Raw genomic sequence first — 20,145 nt, 5'->3', positions numbered from 1 at the left:
AAAGTCAATTCCAGCAGTTCACTAAACAGATCCAGTGCTGTGAGTAGCTCTGAGGTGCAATTTATTTATAGCAGAGCAATCCTATTTTAGTAAACCGCAAAGAAAGGGGCCATTATTATTGGTGCCTACATTTACATGAAATCAGTTTTAATTGGTCCATGTGATCTTCTGGAGAAATGTTCTTCCTCTGAATGTTCTATTTCTATTATTCTTCATCTGTCATTGTTGCATTCTGCAGATAAAAACAAGATATAACATTAGTGCATTAGCCAGTTAGTGTTTTATCGGGCTTCCGCTCCATTAATTTGATTTTTTGACAGAAACAATCTTTTGTCCCTTGTGGAGATTATTTTCAGTTGCCAGCCGAATGGGAACTCACTTTCTTAGCAGCCGCTGCCATCAGAGCATCCAGCTCCCGAGTCCAACCAAGGGCATGGACAAATGTTTGGACACCGTTCACTACATCGCCCAGCAGTACAACATCACAGGGTCGAGTGTTCCTCATTGCAAATGGACCCACTAAGTCCCTGTTGATGAGCAGCCGAGGAACAGAGCCTCGAACAGCTCCAGCCAGACTGGCAAAGGGCTCCACCTTTAGGGAGGAGAATGGACAACAGTATGAGGAATTAAGACTTCACCCAAACTTAATATTGCTCAGTTTTCATTACTAATCTATGAAAGGTAGTGCTGTAATTAAATAAAGGATCATTCTGGGAGCTGTTTCTGGTGAGCTGTCATTCAGTTGAATAAAAAGACACCTTGGCATTTTTTAGAAACGTTGACCAGAAAGGGCCTCATTTTTCCTATTAAAAAAAAAAATCATTGCTTAGGATGCAATATGATGTAGAAATTTTAGAGAAAGGAGGCGTATGTATTAGTACTTACTGACAGCCATCAGCAATTAATTGAAAAGAAGTAAGTTAACATTGTACTGCCACTGTGCTCTAATGATAAATAATTTTATGCTACATTTTATGCGACAGCACAACAGTGCATGCTTGTGTTAACTGCACCACTATGTTGGTCTGTACCAATTTATCTATGCAATTTAATGCAAGGATGAGCAGTCCAGAACATGGATAGATGTGTTGGAAAAAAAATAAAAATTAACCACTCACACCGCACATGAAGATGGTTGTGTATGCTTACATTGTGCTGTTATGTAGACTCTCAACTATGCCAGCCTGGATTGCGTTTTGAAGCTCCCCATACAATATGTTGCACTGTATGACTTTATTTTTTAAATCAACTTAAAGATAGTGGCAGCCAAGGAAGACACACATTGCGACAGAAATAGAACGTGGGTGTTAATAATGACGAAGTGGTGGATGTATTGAAAGTCGAGGATCACTCATTTAATTGAATTGAACGGCGAGGCGTAGTCTGCTCATCCATCCATCCATCCATCCATCCATCCATCCATCCATCCATCCATCCATCCATCCATCCATCCATCCATCCATCCATCCATCTTCTTCCGCTTATCCGGGGTCGGGTCGCGGGGGCAGCAGCTTTAGGAAGGACTCCCAGACTTCCCTCTCCCCAGCCACTTCATCTAGCTCATCCCAGGGGATCCCAAGGCGTTCCCAGGCCAGCTGAGAGACATAGTCTCTCCAGCGCGTCCTGGGTCGTCCCCGGGGTCTCCTACCAGTGGGACATGCCCGGAACACCTCCCCAGGGAGGCGTCCAGGAGGCATCCTGATAAGATGCCCGAGCCACCTCATCTGGCTCCTCTCTACGTGGAGGAGTAGCGACTCTACTCCGAGTCTCTCCCGGATGACCGAGCTTCTCACCCTATCTCTAAGGGAGAGCCCGGACATCCTGCGGAGAAAACTCATTTTGGCCGCTTGTATCCGGGATCTCGTTCTTTCGGTCACGACCCATAGCTCGTAACCATAGGTGAGGGTAGGAGCGTAAATCAACTGGTAAATTGAGAGCTTTGCCTTTTGGCTCAGCTCTCTCTTCACCACAACGGACCGGTACAGGGTCCGCATTACTGCCGACGCTGCACCGATCCGCCTGTCGATCTCGCGCTCCATCCTCCCCTCACTCGTGAACAAGACTCCAAGATACTTGAACTCCTCCACTTGGGGCAGGATCTCATCCCCGATCCGGAGAGGGCATTCCACCCTTTTCCGATCGAGGACCATGGACTCGGATTTGGAGGTGCTGGCCCTCATCCCGACCGCTTCACATTCGGCTGCGAACCGTTCCAGCGAGAGCTGGAGATCACGGCCTGAAGACGACAACAGCACCACGTCATCTGCAAAAAGCAGAGACGCGATGCTGAGGTCCCCAAACCAGACCCCCTCAACGCCTCGGCTGTGCCTAGAAATTCTGTCCATAAAAATTATGAACAGAATCGGTGACAAAGGGCAGCCTTGGCGGAGTCCAACCCTCACTGGGAACGAATCCGACTTACTGCCGGAAATGCGGACCAGACTCTGGCATCGGTGATACAGGGACCGAACCGCCCTTATCAGTTGGCTCGGCACCCCGTACTCCCGAAGCACCCTCCACAGAACCTCCCGAGGGACACGGTCGAATGCCTTCTCCAAGTCCACAAAACACATGTGGACTGGTTCGGCGAACTCCCATGCACCCTTGAGGATCCTGCCGAGGGTGTAGAGCTGGTCCACTGTTCCACGGCCAGGACGAAAGCCACACTGCTCCTCCTGAAACCGAAGTTCGACCTTCCGACGAACCCTCCTCTCCAGCACCCCTGAATAGACCTTACCTGGGAGGCTGAGGAGTGTGATTCCCCTGTAATTGGAACACACCCTCCGGTCCCCCTTCTTAAAGAGGGGAACCACCACCCCAGTCTGCCAATCCAGAGGCACCGTCCCCGATGTCCACGCAATATTGTAGAGGCGTGTCAGCCATGACAGCCCCAGATCCAGAGCCTTTAAGAACTCTGGGCGGATCTCATCCACCCCCGGGGCCTTGCCACCGAGGAGTTTTTTAACTACCTCAGTGACTTCGACCCCAGAGATTGGAGAATCCGCCTCAGAGTCTCCAGGCCCTGCTTCCTCAATGGAAGGCGTGCAGGTGGAATTGAGGAGGTCTTCGAAGTATTCTCCCCACCGACTCACGATGTCCCGAGTCGAGGTCAGCAGCACGCCACCCACACTGTAAACAGTGTTGACGTTGCACTGCTTCCCCCTCCTGAGACGCCGGATGGTGGACCAGAATTTCCTCGAAGCCGTCCGGAAGTCATTCTCCATGGCCTCACCAAACTCCTCCCACGCCTGGGTTTTTGCCTCAGCAACCGCCGAAGCCGCGTTTTGCTTGGCCATCCGGCACCTGTCAGCTGCCTCCAGAGTCCCGCAGGCCAAAACGGCCCGATAGGACTCCTTCGTCAGCTTGACGGCATCCCGTACCGCCGGTGTCCACCAGCGGGGTCGGGGATTGCCGCCACGACAGGCACCAACGACCTTACGGCCACAGCTCCGGTCGGCCGCCTCAACAATGGAGGCGCGGAACATGGTCCACTCGGACTCAATGTCTCCCGCCTCCCCTGGGACGTGGGAAAAGCTCTGCCGGAGGTGGGAGTTGAAGCTCTTCCTGACACGGGATTCTGCCAGACGTTCCAGGCTGACCCTCACAGAGCGTTTGGGTCTGCCAGGTCGGACCGGCATCTTCCCCCACCATCGGAGCCAACCCACCACCAGGTGGTGATCAATTGACAGCTCGGCCCCTCTCTTCGCCCGAGTGTCCAAAACATGCGGCCGCAAATCCGATGACACAACTACAAAGTCGATCATCGAACTGCGGCCTAGGGTGTCCTGGTGCCAAGTGCACACATGGACACCCTGATGTTTGAACATGGTGTTCATTAGAAAATCCGTGTCGAGCACAGAAGTCCAATAATAGAACACCGCTCGGGTTCAGATCGGGGGTTCTGTTCCTCCCAATCACGCCCTTCCAGGTCTCACTGTCATTGCCCACGTGAGCATTGAAGTCACCCAGTAGAACAATAGAGTCCCCAGAAGGAGCGCTCTCCAGCACTTCCTCCAGGGACCCCAAGAAGGGTGGGTACTCTGAGCTGCTGTTTGGTGCGTAGACACAAACAACAGTCAGGACCCGTCCCCCCCACCCGAAAGCGGAGGGAGGCTACCCTCTCGTTCACCGGGGTGAACGCCAATGTACAGGCGCCCAGCTGGGGGACAATAAGTATACCCACACCTGCTCGACGCCTCTCACCGTGGGCAACTCCAGAGTGGAAGAGAGTCCAGCCCCTCTGGAGAGGGCTATTACCGGAACCCAAACTGTGTGTGGAGGCAAGTCCGACTATATCTAGTCGGAACTTTTCTGCCTCACACACCAGTTCGGGCTCCTTTCCAGCCAGAGAGGTGACATTCCATGTCCCAAGAGCCAGCTTCTGCAGCCGGGGATCGGACCGCCAAGGTCCCTGCCTTTGGCCGCCGCCCAGCTCACAATGCACCTGACCCCTTTGGCCCCTCCCACAGGTGGTGAGCCCATGGAAAGGGGGACCCACGTTTCCTTTTCGGGCTGTGCCCAGCCGGGCCCCATGGGGAAAGGCCCGGCCACCAGACGCTCGCCTTCAAGCCTCACCTCCAGGCCTGGCTCCAGAGGGGGCCCCCGGTGACCCGCGTCCGGGCGAGGGAAATCTAAGTTCATATATATTTTTCTTCATTAGGGGCTTTTTGAGCCGTGCTTTGTCTGGCCCCTCACCTAGGACCCTTTTGCCATGGGTGACCCTACCAGGGGCATAAAGCCCCAGACAGCATGGCTCCTAGGATCATTGGGACACGCAAACCCCTCCACCACGATAAGGTGACGACTCACGGAGGGGTAAGCATATCATATACCAAAATATTTAATACCAAAATTGCTGCCATAAAACAGATAAGGTGTTCTGTAAAACCATCCATCCATCCCTCCATTTTATGAACCGCTCATCCTCATGAGGTTTGCCGATGTGCTATAGCCTCCCCTTGCTGTCTCAGGACGTTAGGTGGGGTACACCCTGAACCGGTTGCCAGCCAATCACAGAGCACATATATGTATAGACAAACAACCATGCATACTCACAATCACACCTACAGACAATTTGGAATGGTCAATCGGTCTACCTTGCATGTTTTTGGAATGTGGGAGGAAACCAGAGTATCCAGAGGAAACCCACGCAGACATCGGAAGAGCATGCAAATCCCACACAGGAAGGCCAGAATTGAACCCCTGTACCCCTAAACTGTGAGACGGATGTGCTAACCAGTGCCCCACCGTGCCGCCCTGACACATACTAACTAGCAAACACTAATCAAAACAAATGACAAAAGATTCATTCTGTTTAACAGAGTGAAAAATGAAATGTGAATGGCCAGTTGAAGCAATGTCTTAATGTTCCTTGGTGTGCTAGATGAGAAACCAGAACCAGAGGGATAACTAATATTTACTGTAGGAGCTGGCTGAGCATGAGAGAGCAGATAAATGACGTAGAAGTCAGGCAGAGGAATACTGATTTTGTTACTTTGCAAATGGAAACACCCCAATAAAAAAGAAAGACTAGCATCAGTAACACATTGTGCAAATAGAATTGAGTCAGTGTGTTGCTGATATGGTGATAAACAGAACTCCACTCCTGAAAGTAAATAGACGCACGTCGCAGGTGTGTTATTTTAGTACACGTAACCCTTTTTGGGTTTAAAGTACATTTATTCAGTTTATCTCATATACAAAGTGTGGAGGAGTATCAGAGCAGCACAAAGGGAAAATCTACATATAGTTTACTATCACCTTTAAACCGTTTCTTGATTAGAGTGCATTAACGAAATTTGATTCTACCCTTAAAAATAAGAATTTAAATCATGACAGAAATTAAGAAGTTAAGAAGACGTCTTTCCACCTGTCTTCAGCAGCACATCTACTTTAACTTGAGCATCCTACAAAAGTCACAGAAAGTGTTTTGCCCTTCTATTTGTTTTATTTTTGAAAACAATAGATGATACAGCAAAATGTATTTGTGTCGAGCACAGAAGTCCAATAATTGAACACCGCTCGGGTTCAGATCGGGGGGGCCGTTCCTCCCAATCACGCCCTTCCAGGTCTCACTGTCATTGCCCACGTGAGCATTGAAGTCACCCAGTAGAACGATGGAGTCCCCAGAAGGAGCGCTCTCCAGCACTTCCTCCAGGGACCCCAAGAAGGGTGGGTACTCTGAGCTGCCGTTTGGTGCATAGACGCAAACAACAGTCAGGACCCGTCCCCCCACCCGAAGGCGGAGGGAGGCTACCCTCTCGTTCACCGGGGTGAACCCCAATGTGCAGGCGTTTCTGCCTCGCACACCAGTTCGGGCTCTTTTCCAGCCAGAGAGGCAACATTCCATGTCCCAAGAGCCAGCTTCTGCAGCCGGGGATAAGATGGCCAAGGTCCCTGCCTTTGGCCGCCGCCCAGCTCACACTGCATCCGACCCCTTTGGCCCCTCCCACAGGTGGTGAGCCCATGGGAAGGGGGACCCACGTTTCCTTTTCGGGCTGTGCCCGGCCGGGCCCCATGGGCGAAGGCCCGGCCACCAGACCCTCGCCTTCGAGCCCCGCCTCCAGGCCTGGCTCCAGAGGGGGGCCCCGGTGACCCGCGTCCGGGCGAGGGAAAACGAAGTCCATTTATTTTTCTCATCATAAGGGGCTTCTGTGAGCCGTGCTTTGTCTGGCCCCTCACCTAGGACCCGTTTGCCATGGGTGACCCTACCAGGGGCATGAAGCCCCCGACAACATGTCTGCTCATACATTTGTAGAAAAATATCTGCTTTATTATCCACTGGTAAATTATAAATACGGTCACATAATATACTAAAACACAATAATGTGTAACATAGGATATACCGTATTGGCCCGAATATAAGACGGCGCTGATTATAAGACGACTCCCTCTTTTTCAAGACTCAAGTTTGAAAAATACTTTTTGAACACCACATTTAATTTTTATACAGAAAATAATTACAGTACATCTGAAACAAATGATTATAACAATATATTCAAGAGAAAAAGCACGTTATTTTGCCTCATTCAAATCATGCAAAAACTGTCTATCATATCTTAATATCTGAACCTTTAAATATGTAAACTAAAGTGCAATCGCATTTGTAAATGAATGGCTTCTGGTTTTTGAAATGTAAATAAACCAATCTACTGTGATAAAACAACAAAATTGCAATAACTGCATTAACCATCAAAGTGAAGTCTAACTGTATCTGTAGTCTTGAAACAAATCTGAATAAGGAAAAATATCGCAATAAAATAATGCAAACTGCTACCGCTATTTTTATTTTTATTCGCTTTGGCCTGGGGAGTTAAGTTCAGCATTCGCTTTAAAGTTATCTGGCACCATCTAGCGTTGTGAATGGGTATAATGTCTAGACCCCGAATGTAAGACGACACCCACTTTTTCAGTCTTATTTCAATGCAAAAACACCGTCTTATATTCGGGCCAATACGGGTACTTGACAGCATATGGCCTGTGTCTCGAAAACCATGCGCGCAAGTCTCACTACCATGGAAATGGATTTCTCGTGTGTGTGTGCTGTCTGGCTGTGGCTGCGCATCACTCGCAGCATTCCTCCACAAACAATTTGTCAATGGCTGACTTTAACTACCAATCAATGCCAAACTTAAAAGGAGGAAAGTGGTTGAGTGAACTGAGCATGACATGCAACACAAGCATGGCATGGTCACGTGACTTATATCAACCTAATATAATATTGTGAATGTTCACATCTTGATTTCAATACGATAACAATATATCGCCCCAGTCCTGAGTTTTATATTACATGAAGTTATTCCAGCCAAAGATGCATCTCCTTTTTTTCAGACACTGCTTTATATTATTTATTCATTTTATATGGATGGACTTAACTGACCAAAATTTAAGACCCGGAATAGTACAAGATTTTTAATTTTTTTTTTTAGTCCTGATGCGCAAACAAAATTCAAAGAGACTTTGTGAATCACAACCAGGCAAAAAACACAATCACTTTCACAGGACTGTTCGTTAAATCAGTTGGAAAACGGAGCTTACCTCCAGTGAGGTGCCCATGATGATCAGGAGATCTGTGAGGGGAAAGTCTGTCAGGTACTTGAAGAAATGACGTGGCAGCTCCTCTCCAAAGAATATTATGTCCGGCTTTACAACACCCTTACAGGTCGGGCATTTGGGAATCACTCCACTCATCAAGTCTGGCTAGTGACAAGGAACTCCATTAACATTTTTTTTGTAGAGAAATTATAAAATTGACTTAAATAAAAATATTCATATTTATAACTCACGCGTAGGTCCTCTCCCTCATATTTTCTTCGGCAAACAGTACATGTGGCTGTGGCAAACGTACCGTGGGCCTCAACGAGCATCTCAGCGGGGATCCCGGCTACTGAAGGGGAATGCAGCTAAATGTAAAATAATCACTTCTTTACAAAAGAAATGTGTCAAATACATCAAATGATGTAAAAAAAATGAATACGTACATCTTTCCAGGCCATCAATATTCTGTGTGTACATTCTGAGAAGTAGACTCTTCTTGTGAAGCAGACGCACAAAATAGTGTGTAAGATTAGGCTGGTAATTTCCTAGATACAACTCTTTGGCTAGAGCAAAAAACGGTTCAGGATTGTGATGAAAAAAGGCCAATTCAAAAATAGCTTCAGCATAAGGCAGGTTATACTGCTGCAGGTTGTCATAGAGACCGCTTCCGGGGGACCTACAGAGGAAATGACAACTCATTAAAGATCCCGGAATAAATGTTTTAATGTGTTAAAAAAAAAAAAAACATGGGGATAAGACACCATGGAGAACAATTTGACCTGATACCAGGGATGCATAAAAAAGAAACATGGGGGTAAGACACCATGGAGAACAATTTGACCTGAAATCAGGGATGCCACTAGGAGTGCTAATCCCTGCCCCTGCCATCACCACCACTCTCTTGTACTTCTGCTCCAGCATGTTCTTCGTGATGTCTTTCAAGGTCTGCTGCTCTGCAGATGCTCCACCACCCCGGGAGAAAAGTCCCTTAGTTGCATTCCACCAAGGAGAGGTTGTTTGTCTGGAGAAACGTAAAGGTTAATTGAACCTCTTCATACAAAGCCACTAAGGCGTGTGGGCTGCCATATTGGTAATGGGAAAATCAAAATCGAAATCAAGAGTTGCCAGTTCACTAGTCTATATCTAGCCGACCATACGTGCTTGGGCTGAATAGGGCGCCGCTGCACCCGAAAAGCACCTTGAAGATCGGAAACTGGAATGTACATATCTATCTCTACTTTTGAACAAAATTCTATGAAAAGGCCAGATGTCAAAAGTTACTGTGTAATAATTATACCTCAAAACAACTGAATCATCCAAGACCAAGTAGTCACTTGATTAGAGGCAAAATGCAAAAAAATGTGCACTTATTACAAATCAACTTTTGAAGACTGCATGACATGTAATTTACATGACTACAAATTTACTCTGAAACAATAGGAAAATTCACGGCATAAATTCTAATGTTCTCTCCAATATCAATATGGCAGCTACTGTCGTAGCATATGGAGTCAGCAACCTTTTTGAAAAAGAGAGCTTCTCCTTGCGAACTGATTAACGCAAAGGGTTGCTAGTCTACTAGTTTGATACACACATTTGAAATAACTAACTTACTCAATTGCTTTTGATTATTAGCAATAATTATAGTCAATTATAGACACCATGTTTGTGATTTTTCACAATAATTATCAAAAATAATCTAACAAGAGCTAGATTATACATATACAACACTATTACTATAAATATCGACAAGTGTTTACATTTTTAAATTACCACTACAACATTAAACAACATTCCTAGAAAATCACAATGTCCAGTCCCTGGTGGTCTTTGAGTGAAGATGGGAATTCTACTTTAAGAATGTTAGGTTACAGGAAAACAAGTCGGCATTTCAAGTTTGAGTCTGTCCGTGTTGTGATACCTGATCCACTTGGAAAAACGTCTTTCATCTTGACACGGACACAAACCTCTTTGACCACGGTCTATAAAACATGACATTTGCTCTTCAGTACACTGCGCCGTAAAGTTTACACTGTAGGAATTCTCCATTGCTTCTGATTTTGTTCACTGACCGCTAGCAGGGACCGTTCCGCTTAATCTTGACAACCAACGTCGATACAAGAAACATTTAGAGCTCATATAAGCCATCACACTCATATACGATATAATAACAACAAAAACAAAAACAGCACTAAACCTCCATGGTCTGTGCCTACGGAAGAGGATTAGGGCCAGGACATGTCAACTCGTCGAGCGACATGAAATTTCTAAACCTGTCGGTGAAGGTCCGTACTGTTATTGCGTGACGCAGAATAAATACCGTCATAAATATATGGTATTACAGTAACACCAATAATCTTATAAAAACCTCCTTACTTCCCTTATGTAGATATATTTTTTTAAAGACAGGAGTGACAAACTGAGGTCGACCTGACCGCAGAATTTCTTCCCATAATTCCTTGCGTCAAGTCCAGCAGACCAACAACACCACAAGCCACTTGACGCTAGCCCAAAATCATTCAGAACGAGTTGAGTTTAATATCACCGTGTCGCCGCCATGAGAGATGTTACCGGGTACCTCAAACAACAGCAGAGCAACAGCTCAACGCCAGAGTTGGCGACTGAGTGGCACACACTGGAGGATTTGCACAACAAAAGGTAAAATAAAATACTGCTAACTAACGTTAGCTCTCGCTAGACGTTAGTAAACTCATTCGATTGAATTGCTAGCTGAGTCATGCGCCCAACTAGCATTAGCCCAATTCTGGAGTCATTTACGCTCACATTATAGTCAGCGACTTCACCAACGAAAAGAACAACTCAATAAAATAGTCATTATACATACAAACCATTAACAGTGACGTCCCTTATAGTAAATTGTACAATATAGTAGTTACTCTTGGGGGGAAATTCTAAACTAGAAAACTGACTAAAGTCAAGCTATTCTCATAATATATTACAGCAATAACAATTCTTCCATTTTCATTGTGTTTGAGAGTGCATACTAAATGTTACTGTGTTGGTTCATTTGATAGGTTGTGGCATCAGCTGACACTGAGATTGACAGACTTTGTTAAAGATCCTTGTTTCAAAAACGGAGATGGCCTTATACAGGTAAATCCGTCATTGTGATACACGTTGCTCTTCACATTTTTGTTACAATGATTTCATGTGTTTCACTTAGAATGCTGTATTTTTAGGATCTATTTATTATTCAATGACATATTGCACAATCTTATGCATTATGCAAGGCTATGATGATGTATAATATCTGGGTAGATATACATTTAAATGCATTAGGATGTGTTATTCCTTCATGAGTAAAAAAAAAAAGAGAGAAAATAAGTATGCGACAGCTATGAATGGCTGTTTGTATGAAACTGGGAAAAATTAAGAGGAATCTTACCACATCCCAAGAGAAATGTTTTGTATACTTGTATAACATCTATCTATCTATCTATCTATCTATCTATCTATCTATCTATCTATCTATCTATCTATCTATACACACACGATAATATTTAACATTTACATGGTCCTGTTTTTTTGTTTTTTTTTCAGCTTTATGAAAACTTCATCAGTGATTTTGAACACAGGTGAATCAAGAAAAACAACTAAAAGGCTACCCATAAATAACACTTAACTGTTAGTGTATAAATGTCTATTTCTCTCGATCTCCAGTTAATAGATCGTATTCTTTTGCAGAATCAATCCGTTGTCCCTCGTGGAGATCATTCTATATGTTGCCAGACAGATGACAGGTAAGACCAAGACCAGCGTGATGTAGAAATCAGTATTTTCCATAAAATGATTTGATGCGTATTGTATTTCAAGAAGGATTAATAAAATGGTTGTTTACAGATCCCAAAGATGCCATTACTTTTCTTGAGAAGACCAAAGAAAAAGTAGGTTCGCTGATACAATTGCAAACAAATAACACCACAATTTGTAAAAACTGGTTATATTTCATTTGGTCCAGGTGAAAAGCAGTGAAGAAGCTGTCATCCTCTGCAAGACGTCCATTGGCAGTCTCAAACTTGAAATCAATGATCTTCCGGCAACAAAGGTGGGGGAGAGCCAAGCACATTTTTTTACACCCCCTTCCTTTCTTCAAAATTTCAAATCTTCAAGTCTGACAGTATGACTTGCCATGAGTTTGAGGTAGACATTCAATTCTGCAAGCACTACATATCCTTCTAACCCAGGTATATTCAGTTCCGGTCCTCAAGGGCTGCTGTCCTTGCCTGTCGTCCATGCCTCACCCCCTCCTGCAAACCACTGGATTCAAAAGATCAGCCCATCAGCAAGCTTTGAAGAGGGTTGATACTGGTCATGATCATGTCAATCTGGTGTGTTGCAGCAGGGAGACATGAAAAACGGGCAGGACACCAGCGCTTGAGGACAGCTTGGACACCTCTGCTCTAATCTGTTGCAAATGCCTGCATCTTATTGTCTGTTATTTTTATCTCTTATAGAAACTAATTGAGGAGGTTGAGGAAATGTTGAATAATTTGCCAGGTGTTACATCGGTGCATGGCAGGTTTTATGACCTCTCGAGCAAATATTATCGCATCATTGGGAACCATGCCTCCTATTACAAGGATGCTCTCAGATACCTCGGTTGCGTGGACATAAAAGACCTTCCAGGTAAGCTAATGCATGAAGGAAATACAAATTGGAAGGTGGATAACAAAATAACTATTGGTATTAATTTCACAGAGACAGAGAAGCAAGAAAGAGCCTTCACATTGGGACTTGCTGGTCTGTTGGGAGAGGGCGTGTACAACTTTGGCGAACTGGTCGGTTGCACTCTAAATCTGTACTGCATGTTGCTTTAACGATATCAGGGCAGAGACTTAATGACTGTATGCTGCTTATTTTTGCAGTTGATGCACCCTGTACTGGAGTCCTTAAGAAACACAGACAAGCAGTGGCTCATTGACACACTGTATGCATTCAATGGAGGCAATGTAGAAAAATTCCAAGGCTTCAAGTCTGCATGGGGCCAGCAGGTTTGTTTCATTTGTGATTCATCCACCTGTTCAAAGACACATGAGATCCCATAGCTATAAGAACCTACCTTGGTTCTTTCCAGAATGATCAAATTTAGTAAATTATGTTGTAGTATCATTGTCCATAATGTGTTGTCATACTATGTATTAGGTATGAACAAATATTCAACTTCAAATCGACATTAAAATGTATTTAGTAGAATACAATTTTCAAATTGTTTAGAAAGAGGTTGTTGGAAAAAAAGAATTGCATATTGTATCACAAGATTAAGTGGGGATGGCAGTGTAAATTCCAATATACGACGATGTTATGACAGTATTGCATCGGATGTTAACAGCCAGTTCGATTAGTTTTCAAAATTGTTCGGCCCACCTTTATATAGTCAAAATCTTTCATGTTCCCCAATTTTCTGTATCAATCTGATTATCAATCTGAATATTTCTCTCCCATCTGTCTTGATTTTTAGCCTGACCTTGCAGCACACGAAGCCAAACTGATGCAGAAGATCCAGCTGCTCTGTGTGATGGAGGTGAGATGCATGTACCTTCTGGTGAAAGTGCACAATTGGATAGGTGGGAAAGTGCATTAGAGTAAACACCAGTTTGAGTTCATTTGTTTTAGTGGGAGATTTTGCTCGGTTCACGGACAGCCAGAGAACAAATGAAGTTCTTGAACTGAGGTTCCACTGTTATTTACATACACAACCTTGCTGTATCACAGATTGGTTAGTTTGTTGTATCTAACGGAAACCTGCAGAAAAGAGACCTACCGTAATTGCCGGACTATAAACCGCACCGGATTATAAGCGGCACCAGCTAAAATTTTGGGATATTTCTTTTTTTTTCTTACATAAGCCGCACCGGACTATAAGCCGCACGTGCACACGAGTTTTTTACAAAGAAAGACAGTACATAGAAAGCCTTTTTAACGTTTTAATAACATACTTGAACATGTCTTTCTTAACATTGCCTGTGATGCAGCAGTAGTACCGCAGCAACGCGGAAGTGTGCACGCGAGTTATTAGCGAAGAAAGACTGGACACAGAAAGTTTTTTTTAAAGCTTTAATAACATACCTTAACATTTCTTTCCAAACACTGCCTGTGACGCGGCAGTAATACCGCAGCAACACGGAAGTAACACAGCACCAACACAGCAGCAACACGGTAGCACAGCACGAATAGGGCTGGTTAAAAAAAACATACCAGTAAAAGTAAAAAAAGAGCCGTCTTCATCTTCCTCCTGTGCACTGAAACTATCGAAGTCTTCCTCCTTAGTGTCCGATTGGAATAGCGTTAGATATCCTTCGCCTCGCACTTTCTCAGTCTCTCTTTCGTCGTCGGTTTTATGCATTTCTTCGAGTGTGAAGAGGTTCTGTTCATGGTAATCTTATTCATGCACGAAGCGCTAAATTATATTAAACTAGCAAGCGACACGTATTGCTTAAAAGCGGCATCATATGCATTTCTTTTATCCCCCATAATGACGGTTTGTGTATAAAAGCTTCCTGTCTTTGTGTGAATGCGGGTGTGTGCGTGATGCGCGAGACGATCACGTCTTCTTCGGCGCATTATCTCTTCTTCGTCTGTCTCGCTCTTACTTCCTGCTAGAGCGCCCCCTGGAGACCGGAGGCCGTAGAAATCCATAAGTACGCTCCAGAGTAGACACAAGATAATGTCGTCAACATCGACAGTCTTTGGCTTAAAAGCGGCATCATATGCATTTCTTTTGTCCCCCATGATGACGGTTTGTGTATAAAGGCTTCCTTTCAGTAATGTCCGTCTTGATCGCGTGATGCGCGAAATGTAAACACAAACTAGCGCGTCTTCTTCGGCGCATTATCTCTTCTTCGCCTGTCCCGCTCTTGCTTCCTGCTAGAGCGCCCCCTGGAGGCCGGAGGCCGTAAAAATCCATAAATACGCCACGCCGCCGTTTAAGGTTCAAAGTAACCTTCTGAATAAAATGCATTAAAAGTTCACATTCATTACAACTTGTTTTTAGTGAGCAAAATGTCAGAAGAATTGAATTTAAATGCTGATTGATTGGGTTTTAATACAATGCAGATTACTTCACTGGTTTCTTTTATATCAAACCAGTGAAGTGATTAAAAAAAGGAAAAACAAGATGAACTTAGTACAATTACAATGCAGATTGTCCAAACAGCGCCACTGCTTTGTGTAATCTCTGAGTGATATGGCAGAGTAAGAGAAAGGGTTTAGAGCACAGGTGTCAAACTCAAGGCCCGGGGGCCAGATACGGCCCGCCACATCATTCTATGTGGCCCGCGAAGACAAATTGTGCATCAAATTCGTGTGTCATTACTAGAATTGCAAATTGTCTTCACTTTTAATAATAGCTTTTTTTTTAAATATTTGACCAGTTTTTACTCGTCTGATTTGAAAACAAGTTATTTGTCAGTTTGTTTTGTAGCTTTTACTGTATATAATAGTGTTAAGAGTAAAAGTGATCAAGTCATCACAAAAATCTCGAAAAAAATCTTATATAAGCCGCACCTGACTATAAGCCGCAGGGTCCAAAATTTTGGAAAAAAGTCGCGGCTTATAGTCCGGAAATTACGGTAGTCACAGATGCGCTTTGAAGCCAATTCCTGAACACCAAGAGAACAGTTACATAAATAAACAAAGACCACACTCACGCGAGACCCTGGTTCAGACACAGCACACAGACACTCAAATGCTGTCCAAAGAAAAACTCTTAATTTATGAAATTTAGAGGATAAATGAAACCTGGAGACAATGGCACTGAAATCCCTTGATATTTTTTTTCTTCAAACAAAATCAGTTCAAGTTTTAAAACCCTTCGAATTTTGACAAGAAAATTCTTTATACATTAATCCTTTCTTGTTTATATTTGCAGATGACTTTCACACGTCCAGCAAACAACCGGCAGCTGACATTCACAGAAATTGGTCAGAGTGCCAAAATCCCTGTTAATGAGGTTTGTGGGATAATCATCATATTCTAGATATCTTCATGTATATGTTTTTTTTTTTTTCATGAGATGTCTTATATTTTCCCCAAAAATATCATGAATTACAGCACACTTGGTTGAGTAATTTCACACTTGATGGGTGGAGCACTTAATAGGAAATGAATGTGTGCAAAGAATTGAAAAGTATTTTTTCATGACATTTCTCACATTTAAAAAAAAATAATAATAATGTTTCCCATTTTAAAGGATTTATTCTGTCAATGTGGCAATGTTTGTGGTTGGAAAAAATATTTTTTAAAAATCTGTTTTCTGTGCAGGTGGAACTTCTGGTGATGAAGGCTCTGTCTGTTGGCCTCATTAAAGGCAACATTGATGAGGTGGACAAGAAGGTTCAGATGACCTGGGTGCAGCCTCGAGTGTTGGACTTGCAGCAGGTGAGATGCTCAATGCCCCATGGTGTATTTTCCTTCCCTCACACTCGCATGTTACTCCCCCAATTCAGATCAAAGGTATGAAGGAACGTTTGGACTTCTGGTGCGGAGATGTTAAGAACATGGCCATGCTAGTGGAACAACAAGCCCATGACATCCTCACCTAAGACCTCCTGAATTATTGTCAACATCCCTCTGACCAGTAAAGCCTATTCTGTTCCGTTGGTTTGTTTTTCTATTGGACAGCATCATTTCGGTTACTGGCACTTATCATATCCAACTGTTGTTTTACAAAAGAAACCTGCTTGTAGTATTATCACAATATGGACAAACTGTCCATAACCTGAATAAAATGTTGACCAAAGTCAACTTCATCTCTATCACTTAATGACTCAGGTGTATTCACCCTCTGCACATGACATTGCAAACCTCAATTCCAATCAAGTTCGAATGCTCTTTAAAATAAACATGAACAATAACAGAATACGGTGATTTGAAAATTTACAGTTCTACACGACAAAGACAATATTTTTTATGTTCAAACTGATAAACCTTTTTGGGGGGCAATATTCACTATGAATTTGATGACTGCAACAGACTAAAAATGCTGGCACGTGAGCATGTTTATATCAACTTTCCTTTCACCAACACTCTAAGCTTTTGGGAACTGAGGACACTAATTGTCGATTCTTTGTAGGTGGTATTCTTTCTTGATGTACGGATAGAAGCTAATGTTGCTCCAAAACCTGTGTGTATCAATCTTATATGCATTAATTGGGCCTACGCAGATGTACAAGTTACCCATGCATACCATGAATCAATACCATCACAGATGTTGGCATTTGAACTTTGCGCAAATAATAATCCAAAAAACTAATTGAAATATATACTCTGTAGACCACACCACACTTTTTCGCTTTGTCAGTCCATTTCAGAAGAACTTGGGCACAGAGAAGCCAGCAGCGTTTAATATATTGCTCTCGCTTTGCATGGCAGAGTTCTAACTTGCATTTGTACATTCCTAAGTGATGATGGTTTCCTGAGGTGCTCCTGAGCCGACGTGGCAATGTCTTTTACATAAAAATGCCAGTTTTTAATACAGTGTGTCCTGTGGGCTCAAAATTCACGGACATTCGATGTTAATTTTTGAGCTTGATATTATGGACTGTAGATCAGGGGTGTCAAACTCATTTCGTTCGTGGGCCGCATTGTAGTCATAGGTTCTTTCGGAGGGCCATTATGACTCTCAACCCAAATAAATGTATGAGGACCTCATATACTACTACTTGACCTTAGCGCAGCCTTGGACACTGTGAACCATTCCATCCTTCTCCAAAGGCTGCGCCAACTAGGTGTTGAGGGCACTGCACTCGACTAGCTCACCTCCTATCTCACCAACAGAAACCAGTTCATTTCTCTCTCCGGTCACACATCCATCCTCTCCCCAGTTACACAAGGGGTCCCCCAAGGCTCAGTTCTTCGCCCCCTCCTATTCATCTGTTACCTCTTTCCTCTTGGTAATGTCATCCGCAAACTTAATCTGGACTTCCACTGCTATGCGGATGACACCCAGATCTATATATGCACCACACCAACCCATAACCCTTCCCTCACCCACTTTGAAACCTGCATCTCTACAATAAAAACATGGCTGTCCCACAACTTTCTCAAACTCAACAGTGATAAAACAGAGCTCCTCCTCATAGGCACTAAATCCTCCCTTAATAAAAATGGATCCATCACACTCACCATCGACTCCACAAACATCACTCCCTCCCCCCTGGCACGCAACCTTGGCGTTATTTTTGACCCCACACTGTCCTTTCACCCTCACGTTAGCTCAGTTGTCAAGACCTCCTACTTCCACCTCCGACGCATTGCCAAAATCCGGCACTGCCTCTCTCTCCCTGCCGCTGAATCCCTCATCCACGCCTTCATCTCATCCCGGCTTGACTACTGCAATTCCCTTTTCACTGGAATCACTGCTCACTCACTCCATAGACTGCAACTAGTCCAAAACTCTGCTGCCCGTCTCCTTACCCACACCCGGTCCCGTGAACATATCACTCCTGTTCTCCGCTCTCTTCACTGGCTCCCCATTGAGGAGCGCATCATCTTCAAGATACTCCTCCTCACCTTCAAAGCCCTCCACAACCTGGCTCCCACTTATCTATCCGACCTCCTTGTCCCCTACTGTCCCAACCGCCCCCTCCGATCCTCCAACACCTCACGTCTGACAGTCCCAAAATCTAAACTCAAATCCTTTGGGGACAGAGCCTTCTCCTGCACTTCACCCCGACTCTGGAACTCTCTCCCTCAGTCTGTGACTCACCCACACTCCCCATATTTAAGTCTCGTCTAAAAACTTACCTCTTCTCTCAGACCTATGACCTCCCCTACCCATAACTGGTTTCCTCGTCTTAATTTCATCCCATTGTTTCTTCCCCCCCCCCCCCTCCTGTTTGTCTTTTTGTCTTTGCCTTCTTCCCTGTAAGCGTCTTTGGGTTTTTGAAAAGCGCTATACAAGTTTAATGAATTATTATTATTATTATATTATATACAGTAAAAGCTACAAAACAAATTGACAACTCATTTTCAAATCAGATGAGTAAAAACTGGTCAGATGTTTAAAACAAATATATTAATAAAAGTGAAGACAATTTCCAATTCTAATAATGAGACACGAATTTAATGCACAATTTTTCTTCGCTGGCCACATAAAATGATGTGGCGGGCCGTATCTGGCCCCCGGGCCTTATGTTTGACACATGCTGTAGATGATGAAATACAGTTGGGTATGATCAGCAGATGTGCTCATAAATTGGGTGGGGAACCCTGGTCCATTCATTTCATTACATGTCCGGAGACTATTCACCCTTATATTTTGTTTGTTTCTGTAAATGTTCGTAAATAAAGTTTGTTCTATCAAAGAATAACTTTATTGCTTCTATTATAGTGTAGTGTTGTTCGAATGTCACAGTGGCTCTACACTTGCCCCTGCGATCATGGATTTTTACATAACTGGCTTCTGTTATGGAATTATGACGTTGAAGGGGTATTTATTTTGCTTCATTTGAGTCTTTTAGGGCATCAAGTCATGTTCTAATTGTTGGTGGATAGAGAAGCCATTTATGTTTGCCTGATTTATTCATTATCAAGCTGCAATGAACTCCTGGATCACATTCAAAGTGCCAAGAAAAAAGATGGGCATCTGCTTACTGCATGGCGTCGTAAGCATGAATGCATGTAGTCATTGGTAAGTAACAACCAAATAAACTTGACCTCCTTGTTGATGGTAATTAAACTGGTATTTCAACAAAGGTTTGCTTAAATTACAATAGGAACTCAGAATATTAAACTAGGAAATTACAATTCTTGGTCAGGATCTCCTTTGCACTGGTCAGACATCAGTTTCCATCTACAGCGAGTCTTGAATATGCAACTCTTGGTTCCAAAGCAAAATTTAATTGACAAAAATGTGTCTTTTCTTTGCAAATAACTCAAATTCCCCTCTAGTCATACGTTTCAGAATTTAACCAAAGACAAATCGACAAACCTTCCAAGGTTTTTTTTTGTTCTATGTTTTTTTTCCATTTTAAACCATTATAAAAGAAATTTGAAAATTTGAAGGGCATGAAAAAAACAAGTAAGCTGACTTTCACTCAAAACTGTTCACTTGAGCACATTTTAACTTAATTTACAAAAGGCAACCTT

At 43.6% G+C, this 20,145-nt stretch overlaps 3 protein-coding genes across 5 annotated transcripts in view; 1 reads left to right on the top strand and 2 right to left on the bottom strand.

The window, feature by feature from the left end:
• LOC125967100 (uncharacterized) overlaps positions 1–20,145 on the bottom strand; it is a 187,328-nt gene that overhangs the window by 90,388 nt on the left and 76,795 nt on the right. The gene's annotated exons all lie outside the window — the stretch shown is intronic.
• On the bottom strand, positions 39–10,503 carry sirt3 (sirtuin 3). Of its 3 annotated transcripts, XM_049717818.2 has the most exons (8): positions 10,110–10,254; positions 9,959–10,019; positions 8,879–9,058; positions 8,481–8,713; positions 8,286–8,386; positions 8,038–8,199; positions 380–592; positions 39–232 (listed from the first exon to the last, which is right to left on the bottom strand). In XM_049717818.2, the coding sequence occupies exons 1-8, from the start codon at positions 10,192–10,194 to the stop codon at positions 206–208; spliced, it is 1,062 nt and encodes a 353-aa protein (XP_049573775.1). In that variant the 5' UTR covers positions 10,195–10,254; the 3' UTR covers positions 39–205. The 3 variants fall into 3 exon arrangements, with proteins under 3 accessions (XP_049573775.1, XP_049573776.1, XP_068506553.1); XM_049717819.2 differs by lacking the exons at positions 9,959–10,019; positions 10,110–10,254 and adding an exon at positions 10,414–10,503; XM_068650452.1 differs by lacking the exon at positions 10,110–10,254 and having other exon boundaries at positions 9,959–10,100.
• On the top strand, positions 10,547–16,800 carry psmd13 (proteasome 26S subunit, non-ATPase 13). The gene is made up of 13 exons (XM_049717816.1): positions 10,547–10,695; positions 11,073–11,151; positions 11,599–11,633; positions 11,743–11,798; positions 11,899–11,942; positions 12,017–12,103; positions 12,513–12,684; positions 12,757–12,836; positions 12,924–13,049; positions 13,517–13,579; positions 15,926–16,006; positions 16,318–16,434; positions 16,503–16,800. Exons 1-13 carry the CDS (start codon positions 10,595–10,597, stop codon positions 16,596–16,598), a joined length of 1,137 nt encoding a protein of 378 aa, XP_049573773.1. The 5' UTR covers positions 10,547–10,594; the 3' UTR covers positions 16,599–16,800.

The sequence above is a fragment of the Syngnathus scovelli genome, chromosome 4 (assembly GCF_024217435.2).
Source record: "Syngnathus scovelli strain Florida chromosome 4, RoL_Ssco_1.2, whole genome shotgun sequence".
Taxonomy (NCBI): Eukaryota; Metazoa; Chordata; class Actinopteri; order Syngnathiformes; family Syngnathidae; genus Syngnathus; species Syngnathus scovelli.
Note: the sequence above shows the minus strand (reverse complement) of the source record. Positions and strands in the feature narration are given on the sequence as shown.